The sequence below is a fragment of the Hemiscyllium ocellatum genome, chromosome 23, assembly GCF_020745735.1.
Source record: "Hemiscyllium ocellatum isolate sHemOce1 chromosome 23, sHemOce1.pat.X.cur, whole genome shotgun sequence".
In the NCBI taxonomy this organism is placed as follows: Eukaryota; Metazoa; Chordata; class Chondrichthyes; order Orectolobiformes; family Hemiscylliidae; genus Hemiscyllium; species Hemiscyllium ocellatum.
Window position 1 is genome coordinate 17,769,529 of NC_083423.1, and position 19,908 is coordinate 17,789,436.

The window sequence follows — 19,908 nt, forward strand, 5'->3', positions numbered from 1 at the left end:
TGCCAAATAGTCATAAATTCTATCCCTCAATTCTTTCTACAACTTTGCTGACCACAGACGGAAGGATGACTGTCTGTAATTGCCAGGGATTTCCCCATTACCCTTATTGAAAAGAGGAACATTTGCCTCCTTCCAATCCTCCGGAATGACTCCTGTGGAGCGTGAGGAGGCAAATATCCTCGCCAGCGGCTTAGCAACCTCATTTCTAGCTTCCCAGAGCAGCCTAGGATAAATCTGGTCTAGCCCTGGAGACCTATCTTAATGTTTTCCAAAATTTCTAGCATATCAACTTCATCAATCTTGATCTGGTCAAGACTGTATCCCAGATCCTCTAAGTTTTCATTTACAAAAAGTTCCCTTTCCTTGGTGAAAAGGAAGCAAAAAACTCATTTCGGGCTTCCCCTACCTGCTCAGACTCCACACACAAGTTCCTACCGCTATCCCTGATCGGTCCAATCTTCTCCCTGATCATTCTCTTATTCCTCATGCAAGAGTAAAATGCCTTTGGGTTCTCCCTAATCCTTCTTGCCAAGCCTTTTTCATGCCCACTCCTGGCTCTCCTCAGTCCAATTCTGAGCTCCTTTCTAGCTAGCCTGTAATCCTCGGAAGCTGTGCTAGATCCTTCCTTCCTCCACCTTATGTAAGCTGCCTTCTTCCTTTTGATGAGAAGTTCCTCTGTTCTCGTCATCCAAGGTTCCTTAATCTCACCCCTTCTTACCTGTCTCAGAGGAACAAATTTGTGCATTATTTGCAACAACTGCACCTTAAATAGTCTCCACATGTTCGCTATGCCCTCTGTGGAACAATTGCTCCCAGTCTGTACTTCCCAACTCCTGTCTGATAGCGTCAGAATTTCCTTTTCCCCAATTAAATATCTTCCCTCGATAACTGCTCCTTTCACTCTCCAAGGCTATGCTAAATGTGAGGCAGTTGTGATCACTTTCTACAAAGTGCTCTCCCACCACAAGATCTGACACCTGTCCTGAGCACCAAATCCAAAATGGCCTCTCCCCTTGTCGGTCTGTCTACATACTGAGTAAGGAAACCTTCCTGAACACACATGACAAAAACTGCTCCATCCAAACCATCTGCACTTAGGAGGTTCCAGTCGATATTGGGAAAGTTGAAATCACCCATAACAATCAACCTGCTACTTCTGCACTTTTCCAGAATCTGCCCGCCTATGAGATTTTCAAACTCTCTACTGTTAAGTGGTCTGTAGAAACCCCCACCCAATGTGGTGGCTGTTCCCTTGCTGTTCAAACTTCCACCCATACTGATCAGTAGACAAACCTTCCTCAATAACCTTCATTTCTGTAGCTGTGATGCACTCTGATTAGCAATGCTACACCCCCTCTTTTTCCAACCTCCCTGTTCTTTCTAAACATTTAAACCCTGGAACGTCAAGCAACCATTCCTGCCCCTGTGAAACCCACGTCTGTGTTACAGCCACAACATAGTAGCCCCAAACTTTTCAAAAGATACAAGTCCCATATGAAAATAAAGGCTTAACTTACTAACTTCTCCCCCCGCCTCCCCAAAAAGAAAATGTTTGTGCTGTTAGAGAATTCGTGGAATTGAGGAATGGGAGAGGAGAAAAAAAAACTACTAGGAAGTCTAGATTTTAGGGCATCAATACATGGAACAAAAATTGAATTCAGTCCCAACTTTGTGATCCACGATGCAAATGCTATTTAATACAAGCCAGCGAGCTTTGCAGATAGATTTAAAGTTCAGATCAAAAGGAAACCACCTCCACCACATGACAAAACAGAACCAAACCAGAAGATATATCTTTAAACCAGATCACCAAAAAACAAGAGGGCTTCCTCCCTCCCCCCTTTTAAAAAGTGAGCTGCAAGCAAAATTCCAGAATTAGAAAAGAGCCACGTAACATTCTCTGGAAGATGTATAAATTGAGTCTGTATTTATTCTTTGGGGTTGAGGAAAAAGGTAAGGTTTTGCTTTTGACTCGATAAAGATTAAAAAAAAGGAAGTAGCAACAGTAGAGCACATTCTCTAGGTGAAAAGCAGCTTATTGGCAACACTCAGTAAGAAACAATATCTATCTCTGAAAGATGAGGCAGTGCACAAACACATTAAAAAAGTAAAAGTGTTCTCATCTCCATGTTCATGCAGCATTCCATCAATTATTCCATTCACACCACCTACATTCTTCCAAATGAACCTCAAAAGCTCAAGGAACAGCATTTCATCCTTCAATTAGACACTCTACAAATATTCAGCTTAACAGTGCAACAATTTTTTAACCAAAACCCATCAGCTGGTGAGGATTGTTGCCATTTACAATTATTTCCAAATACAAAAATGATGTAGTGCTCACAGCATTGGGTTTAAGACAAAAGCAAAATAAAGACCAAGTTAGAGAGGTTTATTCAGAGGCAGTAATGGAACTAGGGGCAATAAATTGAGAAATATTTCCAAACAGAAATATAACAATGAACATGCAAATGATGATCAGAGGCCAGGAGAAATATATGGCTTTTCAAAATTAACATGAAAACTAGAAATTATTACAAAACATAATAAACATGGTCCAAAGCAAACAGGGAACAAAAACAAAAGAATTTCTCTTTGCCTTCTGAATTTTAAGAAAGCAGTATTAGAAAATCCTAAAACCACACTGACTGCTTGATAACAAAGGGAAATTATGTGTTCGACAAACTTAGTCCTTCAAAAATCTGAAGTGTGGAACAAAAAGGATTTCAAAAAAGACATTTTATTAAAAGAAAAAAGGTGTCCCAAAAAGAAACTGCTTAAAGGCTTGTGCTCGGGGGGTCATTAGCATGCAGAGGATTAGCCAACAAAACAGGAAACTTGATGAGAGTCACTTTCAGGTTAGCAAACTGAAACTAGAAGGGTGCCAAAGGTTTCAGTAATGGGCCTTCAGCCATTTAGAAAATCTAATGTATATTAAATTTGGATTAGATACCAAGTATATTGTAGCTAACTTTATTTGATGACAAACAAAAAAGGTGGGTAAGCATGTTCAAGGATAGAGTCTACAAAGTGACAGACAAATTGAAAGGAAAAAAATGTGATCTTGTCCAATTTGACAAGAAAAACAGAAAATAACGACATATTTAAATTTTTTAAAAAAGGGGGTTGTAGAATGTTATAGTGCTGAGGTGTTGAGAAATTCAATTATATTTTCTGCATTGGCTGTCATGCTGTAGCCATGTGACCTTCATCTCTGCTGCAAGTGCTGGTAAACTGACACCCAAAGCAGATAAGAATGGTGCAGCTGAAAAATAATGTGCAGATTTCCAGAGCTCTAAAGAAACAGTAAGGAATGTTTAAAACAAAAGCAGTCTGCAATATTGAAACACTGGGAGAGTCAAAATGGCTGAATGTTTTGATTTTCATTAGCAGGGCATGGAACAATGTAATTGGAATTTATCCCACCCCTGACCCCACTCCACATAAAAACTAGAAATTAGCAAACAGAACAATTTTGGAACCCTCAACAGGGTTTCAATGGGCATATTAAAGTTTTTTTTGGGAGGCTGGTGGGATGTGGTGAAAGAGAGGAGGGAGGAGGAGGGGAAAAAAGAGAAAAGACATGCAGAAACATTGATTAATATGTAAACACACCAGGCATGCACTTCGCTGAATCATGCAAGTTTGGACAAAATAGGAAAAAGCTCAGAGATAGGACATCTTAGGCATAAGAGATCCTGCCATGACTGTATATCTGAAAGGGAAGGAGACTTGCTTTCAAGAAAGCCACGTACCTAGGCCCAACCATCTTTAGCTGCTTCAAATGACTTTTCCTCCATCACAACGCAAGGTCAGAATTAAACATGTGCAGTTATGTGAGCATGCCCATCACCATTCCCACTCCTCAGATACCAAAGCATTCATCATCCACAAGCACTAAGACCTGGACATCATCCAGGCTGATAAGTGGCAAGTTATGTTATACCAAACGTGTCAGAGGCTAGAATTCCTACGAGAAGTAACACCACTTATCTCTCTCGTGCCTGCCCACTTTCTACAAGGCTCAAATCAATGATAGAACACTCCTTGCTTGCCTTAGTAAGTTCAGCTCCAACACAAAAGGCTTGACAACTCCCAGGACAAAGCAGTATGTTCGATTAGCATATTGTCTACCTTCAACACAGATGGTAAACAGCATTGTCCCTAACATACACTGCAGAAATTCGCCAAAATAGCAGAAATATTAAAATTACTTCAATCTCAGAACTTCCCAACATGGCAGGGATGATATCAGATGATTCGGACATTTAAGATTGGACAGGATTAAGAGTATTAAAATTGAAGAAATGTCTGGTAAACAGCTAGGGTGATTTCTGTATTTTACAAGTGATGGAACATGTTAAATTAAATTATAGGTTGCTGGACAATGTAAGAATGGTGGAAAAAGATTATGGAATCCCAAAACCGATCATAAAAATGCAAAAAAAGTGAAAATAAAATAAAGTTACCACAGATTTCCAAAACAGCAAGTTATGCTCAACAATGCTATTGAAAGTTAGGAAAGAAAGGTAGACAAGCCTAATAGTAATAACGGTTTTCATAAGGCCTATGACCGATTACTACTTTGACTCAGGACTAAAAGATTGTTAAAACATGGAGACTTAGGAAACAAAATAGCAAATGGACAGCAAGTTAACAAACTGACTGTAGGGATTAACAAAACCATTTGCAATCCAAATAATTACTGAAAACTGGTGCTGGAATCAGTTGTTCACTATTTACATTACAAAAAAGCTGAACTTAAATACTTTAATAATTTGCAAAGACTGCCACATTGCTTAGTGGAGCTTACAATCATAAAAGGAAGACTGTTCAAGATAAACAAGTTAATTAACTCCAGAGCAACCAAGGAAGCCCTTCAAACTTGTTCCATCATTCAGTAAGGTCATGGCTGAAGTGTTTGTATTCCAAACTTCATATTCCTGTCAACCATAATCAATAATCTATTCACCTTAGCCTTAAAAATACTTACAGCCCCACCTTTCAGCACCTATTGAGGCAGTGTATCAGAAATAAAGCTCTCAAAAAGAAAACAATTCTCATCTAGGAAAGGGACAAATCAAAATTCTAGACTCACCCACAAGAGTAAACATCCTTTCCACATCCACACTGTTAAGACCATCCAAGATCTTACACTTCAATCAAATCACTCAATTCTTCCAAACTCTAGTAAAGACAACACAGAAGGCCTAATCTTTCCTCAAGGACATGGCACCAGCAGATTCCCAAGTGGCTCGAGTTGTAACCATCAGCCACAGAGGGCATCACAGTAAAGCATAAACTGATCCTTACCGTATTCACATCCTTTTCAGCAGGGATAACTGATCAGAGTGGATGTTGCCAGTGAAGAGTGCCTGGGAGTCCACTACAAACTCCATTAGCAAATGTGCTGATCAAAAAACCCTAATTCTTAGTCAGATGTCCAATTGTGCCAGCTGTGTAGGCAACTAAATTTTCAAATGCCTGCCAGTTACATTGGATTGCACAATTCACGATGGGTCTTTGAAGTTCTCAAAAACATCGAAAATGAAACTTATTCACAAGGTGTTGATGGGGCAATTAGTATGATGCATTTAACAAGTTAGACAAAGTGGTCTATGAGCAAAAACAAAATGCACGGATTTGGTTTGAATAATTTGGGTGAGAAAAGACGCCGGTGGATAAAATCAGTTAAGACCAGTGCATAAAACCAAAATGACCCATTTCTATGCTATAAGTGTTTTAGATGAAAAACAAAGTTTCACTTACCTGGCAATTGCCATCCCAATGTAATGAGACAAAGGAACAATGGCTATGACAGAAAGTGCAAATTTCACATGAGAGCTGGCATAGCGATTCTCTGTATCTCCATAACCCAACACCAGAGCAACTATTACTAGAGGTAGCAGATCTGAAGAATCAGTTAAAGAAATAATTGGAACAGGAAACCTAAGTCAGCAAGTAGGCATAGAAGGATACTGCACTGACCAAATGCTCCTTACCCATATCTTGCCTCCCACCAGTCACCAGATCCAAGGCTCTAAAACATTAGAAGTATTGCAACATTGAAAATGTTGTTCAATCTTCATCCTGTAGGTTCATTTTTTTTGGAGGGGGCGGGGGGAGAAAAAAAAGAGGGGGGCAGCTTCTCACTGTTTCCATTTGCTTGGAACTAATACCTTAGAGATATGGTTAAATTGGACTTATTGTGGCTTTTCATTACTCATGAGGCACATGAGTATTGAGTTCAGAAGGCATGCATGTGGATTTTAGTCAGTTCTGTGCATTTCTCAATGAAATGATTAAACACTGCAATCATTGAGATTGAATTGCTTGAATGAATGGTCATAGATGTTTATTTGGCAAATATTTTTGAAGTACATTGTGTACACAAAGTCAAGCAAATAGCTCGACTGTGGTAACAACTTCACTTGCGGCAAGTCAGCAACTTCCATTCAATTTCCACTGATATTGAGACTCAACTCCATTAGATTAGTGTTAAGTAGAAAGACAGTGGTTTCGTGTACAGCATTCCTAATTGCAGGTTAAAAATCAGTGAGATTTTCCTCCAGAAAAAGAAATTTACACTTCTCTTACCCCTTTAAAACTGGGTCACAAAGCCAGTTCAAAACATCCGAGATGGGAAATAGTCCAAAATCTTTGGGGAACGAGAAAACAAAGTAAAAAGCCTAGAACAGGATAATTCAAAAGGGAAATTGGAAAGGTCAATAACTAACCAAAAAACCTTACTGTTACAATAGATAATGACTATTCTGCCTGCTGCTATTTTTAGTTATGATTGCCTGCACTGAACCAAAGGATACTCACAGCAAATACATTAATGCCAACCACAGTATATTTGTAATAGTAGAAATTCATAGCATGGTAACAACAGAGGACCACTTCTCCATCCAGTGGAACTTCAGTCTGCAGCAAGGAGAGAAACAGCAAAATTAGTTTGCATAAATTCTTACAGAGATGTTAAGATTCTATGAGAAGCATGCTCAGTTTCTTGGGCAAAAAGTAGTGTTCCCTGGCAATCTGCTTTAAAAATGTCTAATTTTAAAGAACTATACCCAATTCTTAATAAAGTTAAGAAAAGAGTTGGAGTTTTATCAATTTCAGACAGTCACTACTTAAAATCCAAGACTTTTAGCCTGTTACATATCATTACTGCTATAGTACAGGTATGGAAAGGGGATACATATACAATCTCCTGCATAACTAACAATTGGTACAACCACTGGGTGGATTTATACAAAAATAAGATTCTCATCAAGTAGTCAGGTAGCACTAGAATCACAACAGCTTAAAAAAAAATTGTCAGGATCAGTGGAAAACCTGGCTCGAGTTCACAAATAAAAAAGTACAAAACTAGCTCTTTGGCATTTGCAAATCCTGTCTCATACCAGGCAGTTTGGTAATATCCTGAACAATAATAGCACAATATTATCTCCGTCAAAATCACCCTGTTACAAAGCTGGCAGATGGCTATCCTAGGAATTCTAGTAAAGGCACTTATCCCAAAAATCTGTAGTTAAATGGGGTCATGAATAATCCATGACTTAATTATATATACACCTGTACTTCCCTATATCCCTTAATACAACTGTTTAAGTGACTTCAACTCCAGCTTTAAAACTAAACGAGCATCAAAAAGAAAGTTCCAAATCTACACAATCCTTTGAACAATTTTTTAAAAAATCCAACTTTCACTTTTCGACTAGTTTTACACTCCCTCATTAGAAGCAATAGTTTTTCTACATCTATCCAGTCTGTTTCTCTCAAGTTGCAAACTTCAATCAAGTCACCTTTTCGCTTTTTAAAATGACAAAGCAACCTTAATTTGTATACTTTCTCCTCAATTAACCCTCGGAGTAGTTACAAAGCTTTTTTTTGACACAGCATTCCCAAGACTAGTATATCCTTCTAGTATGTGGTGCCCAGAACTGTTCACAATACTCCAGGTATTGTTTAACTGTTACTTTGTATAGCCAAGAGACTACTTTAACCCCAATTATATCCTAACCATCTTCTCCATAAACAGAATATGTGCATAGATTTGAATGGTTTACTCACTATGCAAACAGATGAAGAACAGGATGAGTCATATTCACCGCCAAAAATAGTACATAGGATGAACTAGTAATTTGAATGCTCAACATGAGGGAAGTTCTTCTCCACACGAGGCCCCAAAAACCCTTTAGTATGGCAAAAAGTAAGAATGCATCCAACAGTCTGTCTCTTCCAACTTAGTTTGAATTTCACATGCAACTCAACAGGACAAGCCTCACATTGCTAGAAATATTCTTTACCCTCTTGGGCTGTCTGATCTGCAGCTGTTCCGGAGGGATCAGTAGAACAACAGCAATAGCTCTGCCATTTAGCTTGGCTACTGGAATGGTGATAACCAGGATCCAGGCAATGAAGGAAGCCAGACCATGGACAAGCACAAGAGGCAGATACCCCAGAAGAAACCATACATAGGTGCTAAGACGATGCTGGAAAGTAGATTGAAACAGGTTAATTCTCAAAAGAAAAAAAAACACTTGATCTGAAACAAGTAGTAGGATGTTGTAAACATTTAGCAGTCTCCCTGAAATTAACATTTCAGGTCACAGACCTTTTGTCAAACTCAGAATATTTTTGGTTTAGTGTTTTTAAAACTTCAGATATTCAGTATCCACAGTATTTTGTACTGATGCTTGATTCACCAACTTCTCTTCTAGGAACGCCTACCTTGAAGGATTCTACTCAAAGTTCAAAATGTTTCAACCGAAATAATCCAATTTACTACTTAAAGCCAATTTCAGAATTATCTCCCAATTTGAACAAAACATTTCGATATATAAAAAAACAAAGTTCTAAATTTTGTTCATACTTTAAAGCAACAGGAGGTGAAAATGAATAGAGAACAACGAGATTAGCTACTCCCCTACAATACCATTATGTTTCAATTACTGACCAAGGCCACCCGTATAAACTTCACTTTGGGCAAACGTCTGAAGCATCATGACTCAGCAAAGAGGAGAAGTCTTCAGAGTCATCAGAACACATTCTGCCAACCTAACACTTCATTTTATCATGCAGTACCACAGGAAACACATTATCATTTTGAAGTGAGAAGCTACAGTAACACGTCCAGAAACCTGAACACAGCTTGGTGTGTGACAGCAGCTGAGCTGGGTTTCAAACAACACATTAAGGATGCAGATGGAATGACAGCAGCTGTTAAAGCCAGCGACACAAGAATATCGAGCAACACAAAATGCTCATTTAGGAGAAAACAAGTAATCTGCCCTGTAACAAAGCAGGCATGATCATGGAATATTCAGGCAGTGATATGTAATCACTGCAGTTGCTAAAGTGTAGAATTTATAGAATTTCTTAACCTCATGGTGCAACTGACTGTCCTTTAGTTCATTATCACTTTCCAAAAGTAAACAGGCTGAAACAAACCTCTTTGGAAAGTCAAGAGAACACAAGTCCACCTTTCCTTCGTTTTCTGTTGGGAATGATGAACCACTTGGAAGTATCAGATCAATATCCAATCTTAACAGCCCACTTTTAGGATTTAAATATCTTATGGAAGTTGACTTTCCTCTATTATTTCAATTCTTACAATACATATTCAACATAGAAACTTACTTCTATAATAAATATTACTCCCCAGGGAGAGTAATAAAGTAAAAACGTTGACCAAGTTATCTATTGTACTGAAAAGCTAAATTTAAACAGCTAACATACCCAGTACTTAACTTCAGTCGAGGTAGTGTGTAACGAGGCATCCCCAATCCTTTCAGTAACACCAAGAAGGTTGGTTGTCTCCACTGCAGTCGCCTCAGGAATATCCTCACCATAAAATCGAACACTGCTTTTCCTAGGATATAAGTATGGCTGGAAAGATCCAGTGGAGTCATTTAGGTTCTGCATTAGATACACAAACGAACAATTCAAAGCGGAGTACTCCTGATGGTATCACAGCCTTCAATCATTGTTTGCTAGTATCTACTGTGCATGGTTCACGCCACAAGTAGTTACTATTTGAAAGGTTATGGAAACTAAGAATTTAAGAGCTACAGGTGGAAAAGAACAAGTTAAGGCTGAATATTCATCAGCCCAAAGCTCTGGAACAATCCCAACCTGCAACGGAAACAATGGCCAATAATTTTCCATTGTTCAGGAAATCTTGACAGCATTTTGAAAAAAGTAGCTTTTAATGTAATATCAGGTTTACACTCAGACTCTGGACTGTTCATACCTTGGCTCTATAAAGTTTAGAAATCTTTCACATAGATAGTCAACAAAAGTAGATGTGACTACCATCAGTTCACCCTCTCCATCACATGCAAGTCTTACGACAAATGTTACAATTTTGCAAAGAGTTGTATATTTGTACTTTGACCTGTGTGAGGAAATTTTATCTGGTCTGCAGACCTCCATTGAACTGCAGTACAAAGTCCATGTCATTGATTAGTCTCACCACTGAAGTTTAATATCAGTGGTGGTCTTTATCTGGATCTCCCTGAGCCAATTCAATTGTTTTTCCCATTGCATGGACTCCAATAAATATACAATTTTTGAAAAATGTATTGAAATGAAAAGTCAAAGAATGAATATTTAGCTCACAAACTGGCATATTTTGTATGGATACATCCAACTTGCAAAAATGCATATTTTTACCTTCAAATTCCAATCTCATTTAGCTTTGAAATCTAAGTAGAGAATCCTTAGTCATGTGCTTCCACGTTCCAAGATTTTACCAGAAGGATTCCTTAACTAGACTTGTAAGATCTAGATCAGTTTATTCAATTTAAGAAAAAAAGGATGCCAAACAGGATCAAGAGGTTAGACCCGCAGTCCACCAGTCTAAAAGATGAGGTAATTAATTGAGAGGTGTGGTTCCTTACATCTGTTATGCATTATTAATTGAACTCTTCTGCACTTTTATTTCTGCAGAATTAGGAATGTTGTCATTGTTAAATTTTATACAACACTAAAATATATTTTATTTTACCAGAGTCACAGAGCAGACCATGGTTAATTCAGAGCTTCAATAAAAGGGCATGTTAATTTTACATTAGTGAAGTTCCACAAGAGTAGATTATCAAACAAACAGTCATTGGGAACAAAAATAGAACAATTGATAGCCTATTCATTGCACTACAATTGGTGTTGAGGATATTCTAATTCCAGCAACAAGTCATTGGACTCTAGGTTAAAGTATAAAAACAAAATCAAGTCACTTGTTCCACTGGGGGAAAAAGGAAAATCACAACTGGGTTCAGTCATTTCCTTTAGGAAAGAGACAAATGTTGTTATCTACAAATTACTATAGCAGCATTAGGCTAGTTCAGAACTGCCATTTGACCATTCTTCAGGTTTCATTGAGTCTGTGAGCTGAGTGTATGTCAGGTAGAAGTCTACTGGTATCTAGTTTGGCTCTCTTCTAGATTTTAAGAATGTGCAACTTTTTAAAAATAAAGTCTTCTTTGACCTCTAGTCATTACAAATGAGGTTTACAGCTGAACTACATGCCTTTCAGAACCAACCCACTACATTCTGGCAAAAATGCAAGATTGGTTTTAGAATGTAGTAGCCCATTTTAAGTCTGGCGAATACCTGTTTGCAATGTACAATGTGTTTACAGTCATAGCGTAACACCTTACCTTTTGAATTACCTTCCCAAATGGCCAGAAGTAATAGCCAGCAAGACTGCAGCACAGCTTCCCTGTCAAGTGAAATGACAAGATCTACATTTTAAGAAAACTTTAAATATATGTTCAGTCTTTCCCTTCCCCTCCAAAAAAAAGGACAGTAAACTTAAACATCCAAGGGAAAGATAACTATATGACATATGTGAAACAAATCTCCAAGACAACAAGGACAGATCAAAATTTCCCCTTGCCAGTTTAAAACTGGTAAGTCACCAACCATTCCAATTTAGGTACAAAAACTGAAATAACTAAAATCTCAGCATGTCTGGTAGCATCTGTGAAGAGAAAGCACAGTTAATGTTTGGTCAAGTGACCCTTCCTCAGAACCTTCGCCAGCATTTGTTTTTGTTTCTGATTTATAGCATCTGCAGTGCTTTCAGTTTTTATTCCGATAGGAATTTAGACAAAACAACCCAACAATCAAAGTTGAATTTACCAAAGATTTGAGGGAAGGAACAGAGGAAAGAAAACTAAAAATTTTCCCTTTCATATAGAATGAGCTAAGGTGGTCCAAACAGCACTTATCCATGGTGTCTTTTGTGGAAACATACTGAGCTCCAAGCAAGGCTAAAATGTGGTTGATTTAAAACTCAATATTAAGTCAGTTAGGAGACCAGAGGCTATATATATTATTTCCAGGTGACTATCTCCCTTGTAAATTGGATGTCATAGTAGAGCAGAGTTCAAGTCACAATTATGGAATAAAAACTAGATCAAAGAATACAAGGGGATAACCCATTAAGGAACAGCTGTAACCATTTTAAAAAGAGAAAAATCACCAGAGCTATAGACAGAAGAGGGATTAAATAAAAGGATTAGCAATATACAATGCTCTCAGAATGGGTCGAGCGCCAACTCTCTCAGTCGGAGTATATAACCCAAGCTATTAAAATTTATTTTCATCTAATGGGTACTAGAAATTGGGATTCCTTCCTCCCTCTCCTCATCTATCATCTCCCTTGGGGAAAAAATGGCTACATACAAGGAGAGAGTTAAACCATTCCAAAAAGATTGGATTTTTGTCAGGCAAATGGGAACAAAAAGAGTATATAAAATGGAGTCAAAGTACAAATAATTTATGATTAATTGAGTTGCAAAGAAAAACCTTGCAGAAATGGATACCAAAGGGTAGCAGTGAAATAAAGGCAAGAGCAGAGTAAAAGGAAAGACTCTCAATAGGTTGTTACTAATGTTAATGAGATAAACTCTCAAGAGGCCATTGGGAACATACTATTCCTAATAGGAACAGGATGGGCCACTCACTCATATTTTAATGAGAAGGGAATTAGGATTATAAAATAGTCACTTAATATATCAACATTGATGGCATTGCTTAAAAATAGCAAGTGATTAGCATCTGGAATGCACCGACTCAGATGTGTGGTAGAGATAAATTCAGTTGCTGTTTTCAAAAAGGAACCAAGTACTAATCGGAAAAGAACTACAATGCCAAGAAACAGACAAAAGGGACTAGGTAAGTTGATGCATAGACAATACAAATCAAATGGCCGCCTCCTATATTACAATCATTCTATGATCTTGTAATTTACCAGCCAGCTTACCCCATTCCATCATTAAAGAAAGGAATAGGAAAAAAAACCATTTCAAGGTAATGGATCATCTTTAAATAAAGAACAAGCCAAAAGACTTGTGAAACTGTATAGTAAGACAAACTTAAACAGTATTTGCTTATTACTGGGGCAATGTATGCTTCCTGAGCACATGGTACTCATTTTTGGACCATCTACCAAAGGAAATTAGCCTTATTGTAAAATTATGAGGTATCAAATTTTTGAAAAGGCATAGCAACTTCAGAGTAGAAAAGCTATTTAAATTTCAGCTTCGTCTTGTACCTGGGATCACTCCAGCTAGACTTCAGCAGAATTCCATACAACTGACCCTTTCACTGCTTGATGAATCTTATTGGAAATGAATGCTCATTATGACCAATATCTTGGACTCAGTAGAATTTTTTCTACTTATATTGATGGAGATCACATTCTGCCCCTTCCCGTCACACCATGGGAGCTGTCCAGTGCTCCCATTTTAATGCTACATGGAACAGCAACAACCTAATTACAGAAATGGAGGTGCCATACAACTTGTGTTTCAATTCATTATGTACCATATAATATTTCAAAGGTTGCTTTTTCTTGAAAAAATCCTGGCATATATGAAGCTACCTTGAACATACTAAAATCAAAACACTTTCACATCTTGAACATACAACATTGGAAGAGAACACCAACACCACCATCAACAATGGGTCAAGGCAGTAAATTTGCCACAGTTCTACCAGAGCACAGAGGTGCTTTCTCAGAGATTTGTGGTCACTTAACCTGAAGATCATCACACCTCAGGGGAGGGAAGAGGTTGAGAAGGAGTCATTCATGGTAACTTGGCTGGTGCAGGAATTGAACCCACTGTTGGTATCACTCTGCATTGCAAACTAAGCAAACCAAGCCCTTGATCAGTACAGTATGCATACGCATTACCCTGTATCACAGTTCCCTAAACAGGATAGGGCTGGAGGCCCTTTATTTGTACAGGAAGTTCAACAGTCCAAACAGAACTTACCATGAGGTATGCCCACAACTGTAACAAACATAAGTATAGCAATTACAAGGTACAGCATGGCGACCCACCATCCAAACAACAGCACGTACAACAGGTTGCCAAAGGTAAACAGAGATCCTGAAAGAAAAAAGAAATGGATGAGAATTCAATGGGCCACAGATAGAAAGGTTTTGGCTGCATTCATCAATCATTGCAAAGCAAGCCAATGTGAACACACTGGCAACTCAGGCACATATTCTAGCCTCAAGCCAATGTTTGTGCCATCAGTTGTACGAAACAAACCAGCACAATTTCAAAGGCTGGGGAGGTCACAGCAGATACTGCAGTAAATTTTCTCAAAAACTTTGTCAGAGTCAGAGATGTACAGCCCAGAAACAGACCCTTCAGACCAACCCGTCAATGCCAACCAGATATCCCAAACTAATCTAGTCCCACCTGCCAGCACCTGGCCCATCTCCCTCCAAAAACACTTCCTATTCATATACCTTTTAAAATGTTACAATTGTACTACCCTCCTCCACTTCCTCTGGCAGCTCATTCCATACAGGTACCACCCTCTGAAAAGGTTGCCCCTTAGGTCTCTTATATCCCTTCACCCTAAACCTATGCCCTCTAGTTCTGTACACCCCAAACCCAGGAAAACAGCCTCATCTATTTACCCTATCCATGCCCCTCACAATTCTGTAAACCTCTAGGGTCACCCCTCAGCCTCTGAAGCTCCAGGGAAAACATCCCCAGCTTGTTCAGCCTCTCCCTATAGCTTAAATCCTCCAACCCTGGCAACATCCTTTTTAAATCTTTTCTGAACCCTTTCAAGTTTCAAAACATCTTTCCGATAGGAAGGAGACCAGAACTGCACAATATTTTAAAAGTGGCCTAACCAATGTCCTGTACAGACACAGCATGACCTCCCAACTCATGTACTCAATACTCTGACCAATACAGGAAAGCATAACAAACACCTTCTTCACTATCCTATCTACCTGCAACTCCACTTTCAAAAGGAGCTAAAAACCTGCATTCCAAGGTCTTTGTTCAGCAACACTCCCTAGAATTTTACCATTAAGTGTATAAGTCCTGCTAAGATTTGCTTTCCCAAAATGCAGCATCATGCATTTACCTGAATTAAACGCCATCTGCCACTTCTCAGCCCACTGGCTCATCTGATCAAGATCCCATTGTAGTCGGAGGTAACCTTCTTCGCTGTCCACTACATCTCCAAATTGTCATCTGAAAGCTTACTAACTACACCTCAAAACTCACATCCAAATCATTTTATATAAAAAACAACAAAAGGTACTGGACCCAGCACCGATCCTCGTGGCACTTCACTGGTCACAGGCCTCCAGTCTAAAAAAAACTCTCCACCACCACCCTGTCTCCTACTTTGAGTCAGTTCTGTATCCAAATAGCTAGTTCCCCTTGTACTCCATGAGATCTAACCTTGCTCACCAGTGTCCTGAACACCTTACTGATCATACTGATCATGTCCACCACTGCCCTCCATTCTTTGTTACTTCTTCAAATAAAAAGCACAACCAATCAAGTTTGAGAGACATGATTTGCCACACACAAAGCCATGTTGACTACCCCTAATCAGTCCTTGCCTTTCCAAATACATCGAAGTGAGGACTACAGATGCTGGAGACCAGAGCTGAAAAATGTGTTGCTGGAAAAGCGCAGCAGGTCAGGCAGCATCCAAGGAGATGGAGAATCGACGTTTCGGGCATTTATGCCCGAAACGTCGATTCTCCATCTCCTTGGATGCTGCCTGATCTGCTGCGCTTTTCCAGCAACACATTTTTCAGCTCTTTCAAAATACATGTACATCCTGTCCCTCAGGATTCCCTACAAGAACTTGCCCACCGTTATCGTCAACTCACTGTATAAATCCCTAGTTTCACAATGGCTTTTCAGATAAAGTCAGGATCTGTTCACATAGTACTTTCACGACAGCATGCCCGGTTCCCAAGTTATTTTTCCAGCTTGCTGAATTAGTCAAGCTCAGCTAATGAAATGTTTAAGAGTTAAAAATTAGAAACATGGTGGTAGAAGGAATCAGCACCTTTACAGCCAAAAAGACAGCATGCTCACAATGTGCTGCCAGCAATACTCAGCCCATGTTCCAAGCAAAAATCTCCAGGGAAGTTGAACTAGCAAACAACAAAACATCTAGTTTTTTTGTTCTGGGTCACTGTACATAAAATATACTCAATGCTCTTGTAAAGTGCCTTGGGGCTTTTTTTTTTGTTTGTACACAAGTTACTGTAAAAGCTCCTCACACAGAGCTAAGTGACCAACACTTTACTGGATACTCACGCCTAGTTCCCCATTCCCCTAGACACAACATCAGGGAAGAGGAGAATAACTTCTCTACAATCAACCTCAACAATCTCTTTAAGAGTTTTATACATTGCGATCATCTTACTCTTCTCAATTTCAGAGAAGACAGACTTTCTGCTTCAACCTCTATTCAGACTAGAATCTAATGGACAAAATTCAGACCCTTTTCAAGAGCTTTGTTTGGTTTGCCACACATACTGAAATCACCAGCCAAACCCACCTTCATGCTTCCTACCATACCCACCCCAGTAAAGACTGTTCAAATCAATGAGTGAATACACTAGAATAAATTGAGAAACAGTCCAAGAATAGCACATCTTGGACTTGCATTGTTTTTCCAAAATGGTGTACAAAAGAAAAAAAGTGAAGAACTCCATGCATTATATCACCTGAATATTGTTTGATGACATTTAGATCTGAATACAGCTCTTTCACTATTGCAGAACGGTCTTCTAAAGGTCTCTGTGTCACATGGCTTTTCCATTTCTTGAACCCGAACTACAAATTAAAAAAAAGAGGTTGTAACAAAGTGACTGTCAAAAATGTACTAAACATGCCTCATGCAGTGAACTCGTCCCCCTTGCCTTCAATTAGGGAAGGGTACATTGATGTTCCATTTTACAGCAAAGCTCAGAACAACCCTTATTGCCCATTCCCCAATATAATGTCCCAAACCTTCCTTATTCCAACATGGAGCTGATTATATTCCTCAAATGGATAAACTAAGCTGCCTTCTTTCAAAGGATCTCTCTAATTTTAGATAACCCAATTCAACATGGTTTCTCATTTGATTCCTTTCAATCTTAGCATCCTATACTAACGGATTTTACCCAGGTCATCCAGACTCCCCAAAAAGGAATCATGTTTGATTTCAAATATGTATATATTATCTTCTACTTTGATGAGATACATAGAACACTATTGGAACATAATTGCACAAACATTCTACTAACCTTGTAATTGTTGGCCAGTTTTTGTGCTTCGACTTCATTTTCTGCCAGTAGCGTAGTTTTTGTGGTTGTCATTAGACAGTGGGGACACGTTATTCCTTCACATGAATGATTGTGTGTTGGTGTCGAACAGGTCACTGCAATAAACCAAAACAGAGGTTTAGAAAAGAGCAAATAGTCAACTCTTAAAAAGGAAGCTTTCCACATGGTGTGACCTCCAGTTGGAAGTATAACAAAAACCAGAATTTAAAACAGGCAAGTACCACTTAAAACCAGTCCAGATACATGCATGTGACTTGATCAAATCAATCAATTGTTCAGAGATGAAAGGAAACCTTTAAAGAAAAGGAAAAAGAATATAATACATAGGAAAGGACTACTACACACTGTTCAAAGCATCCTTAGAACTACAAAAAGGAGCAAACAGTAATACTTTGTTCAGTATTACAAAAGTGAAGAAAGATGTGATTTTAAAGTGATCGCATGCCCACACAGACTATTGCTCTGGGAATTTTAAAACTTAACCTGAGCACCACTAGAAACAGAGTTAATCTCCTTTTAGTGGTAGCTGCTATAACCTGGTGAGCTGCTTCAACTAGTTGCTTGATGGAACACAAACCCACAACTGACATTGAAAAAGTCAACTTTTGTTTCCTCTCCTCAGGCTGGTAGTACTAAGACTACAATGGCTTTAATGTAGGGAACCAGAAAGAACGGAGTATTTGGGTAGAAACAAATTGAGTAATCCCATACAATATGGCCAGGTCACTTGTGAGCAATGATCACCTTTGGAAAGATTTGCCCAAATTAATCCAATAAAAACAATACACACCAATTGATTCTCATTAGGAGTCAATACGGGAGCTCCATGCAATGAGAAAAGCCAAACACAAATAAAGCCCAAATCTTGCTCTAGTTACATTTTTGATATTTCATTGTGGTGGGGGTAAATGCTACAAGAGCTGGACTAACCTGCAAATAATTTTGGTGTAAGTGATGAAGGGGTATCCATCATGTCAGTCTGTAGATGTAGCCCACAGTGCCTGTCCCATAGGCTCAAAGAATAGAGAGGTGCTTCTGATCTTAGGCTTTGGGAGGGAGAGGGAGCTAACAACAGAAGAAAAGTCCTCAGTAAGCTGACACCAAAGAACTCTACATTAACCTTTACAGCCACAAAATGTTCAGATTAACAAGTTCAAGGAGATCTGAGGCAGGCCTGAAATTGCCTCAACTTAAAAAGCTTATGCTGTTCATTATGATGGCATTGTGTTCAGTCAAAACTCTCAATTTAGCTTGGAGCACAAACCAAATTGTGCAATGTCTAGAAAAATATAATAACAAAAAAAGCAGCGGACTGGCTGAGCAATTTTTGGTTAATCTTTAAAAAGATTAACCTATCACTGTAGTGAAAAGTATTATTTTACATGCGAGCCAGACAGCCAAATCATACCATACATTAAAGTGTAGAGAAAGACTTGAATTTCATCTCTATACAAAAACGCATAGCTTGGCAAGTATCTTGCTTCCTTTCCCAGTAACAGCATCTCCATTTCTTCAGTCACAGAAAATGTATGTACTTTCCCACCATGGGATTCAATGAGCTTGCTGTAGTGTCTTGTTTCAATCACTTATGAACAGCTGTCAAGTAAAAGTCATGTAAACAGTTTAAAAAAAATCACAACACCAGGTTATAGTCCAACAGGTTTATTTGGAAGCACTAGCTTTCAAAGCACTGCTCCTTCATCAGGTGGTTGTGGAGTATAAGATCATAAGACAAAAATTAAAGCAAAAAAGTTTACCAGTGTGATGTAACTGAAATTATATATTAAAAAAACCCTGGATTGTTTGTTTAATCTCTCATCTTTAAGAATGACCATATTGGTTTCAGTTCTTTCATATGTAAATCCCAGAACATATTTTTTAAAAAGCTACATGTAGAGGACTAGTGTGGACAGATTCCTAGTTCAAAGAAACATGATACATGGAGAATTAAAGTCCAAGAGGTCGCTAAAGGATATTTTGCTTCAGACGCCCAGAAAATTGGATGCAAGTACCTTTAGATGAAAGAAGGATGCAGGAGATTCATAGAAATGATTAAAGCCTGGATTGAGATCAGGATTTTAGACAGACAACAATGCACTCAGTTTTGTTATTCATTTGTGGGATGTGGGTGTCACTTGCTGGTCCCTAGTTGCCCTTGAGCAGGTGGGGGTGAGCTACCTTCTCAAAAGCATTGCAGTCCAACTGCTGTGAGTTGACTTAAAGTCATTAAAATTCCAGGGTTTTGACTCAGTGACAGTGAAGGAATGGTGATATATTTC

General features: G+C 38.6%; 1 protein-coding gene across 3 annotated transcripts in view; it reads right to left on the bottom strand.

Moving 5' to 3' along the window:
- The window catches only part of cax1 (cation/H+ exchanger protein 1), a 58,495-nt gene that overhangs the window by 25,504 nt on the left and 13,083 nt on the right, over nucleotides 1-19,908 (bottom strand). Inside the window, exons 2-10 of one of the 3 annotated variants that reach the window (XM_060843115.1) lie at nucleotides 18,560-18,694; nucleotides 17,591-17,724; nucleotides 17,027-17,135; nucleotides 14,295-14,411; nucleotides 11,670-11,731; nucleotides 9,748-9,897; nucleotides 8,316-8,501; nucleotides 6,825-6,927; nucleotides 5,770-5,911 (exon numbers count right to left, since the gene is read on the bottom strand). In XM_060843115.1, coding sequence (XP_060699098.1) covers nucleotides 5,770-5,911; nucleotides 6,825-6,927; nucleotides 8,316-8,501; nucleotides 9,748-9,897; nucleotides 11,670-11,731; nucleotides 14,295-14,411; nucleotides 17,027-17,135; nucleotides 17,591-17,724; nucleotides 18,560-18,694 — 1,138 coding nt within the window. Of the gene's footprint in view, nucleotides 1-5,769; nucleotides 5,912-6,824; nucleotides 6,928-8,315; nucleotides 8,502-9,747; nucleotides 9,928-11,669; nucleotides 11,732-14,294; nucleotides 14,412-17,026; nucleotides 17,136-17,590; nucleotides 17,725-18,559; nucleotides 18,695-19,908 lie in introns of all 3 variants that reach the window. The other 2 variants (XM_060843114.1, XM_060843117.1) reach the window with 2 other exon arrangements.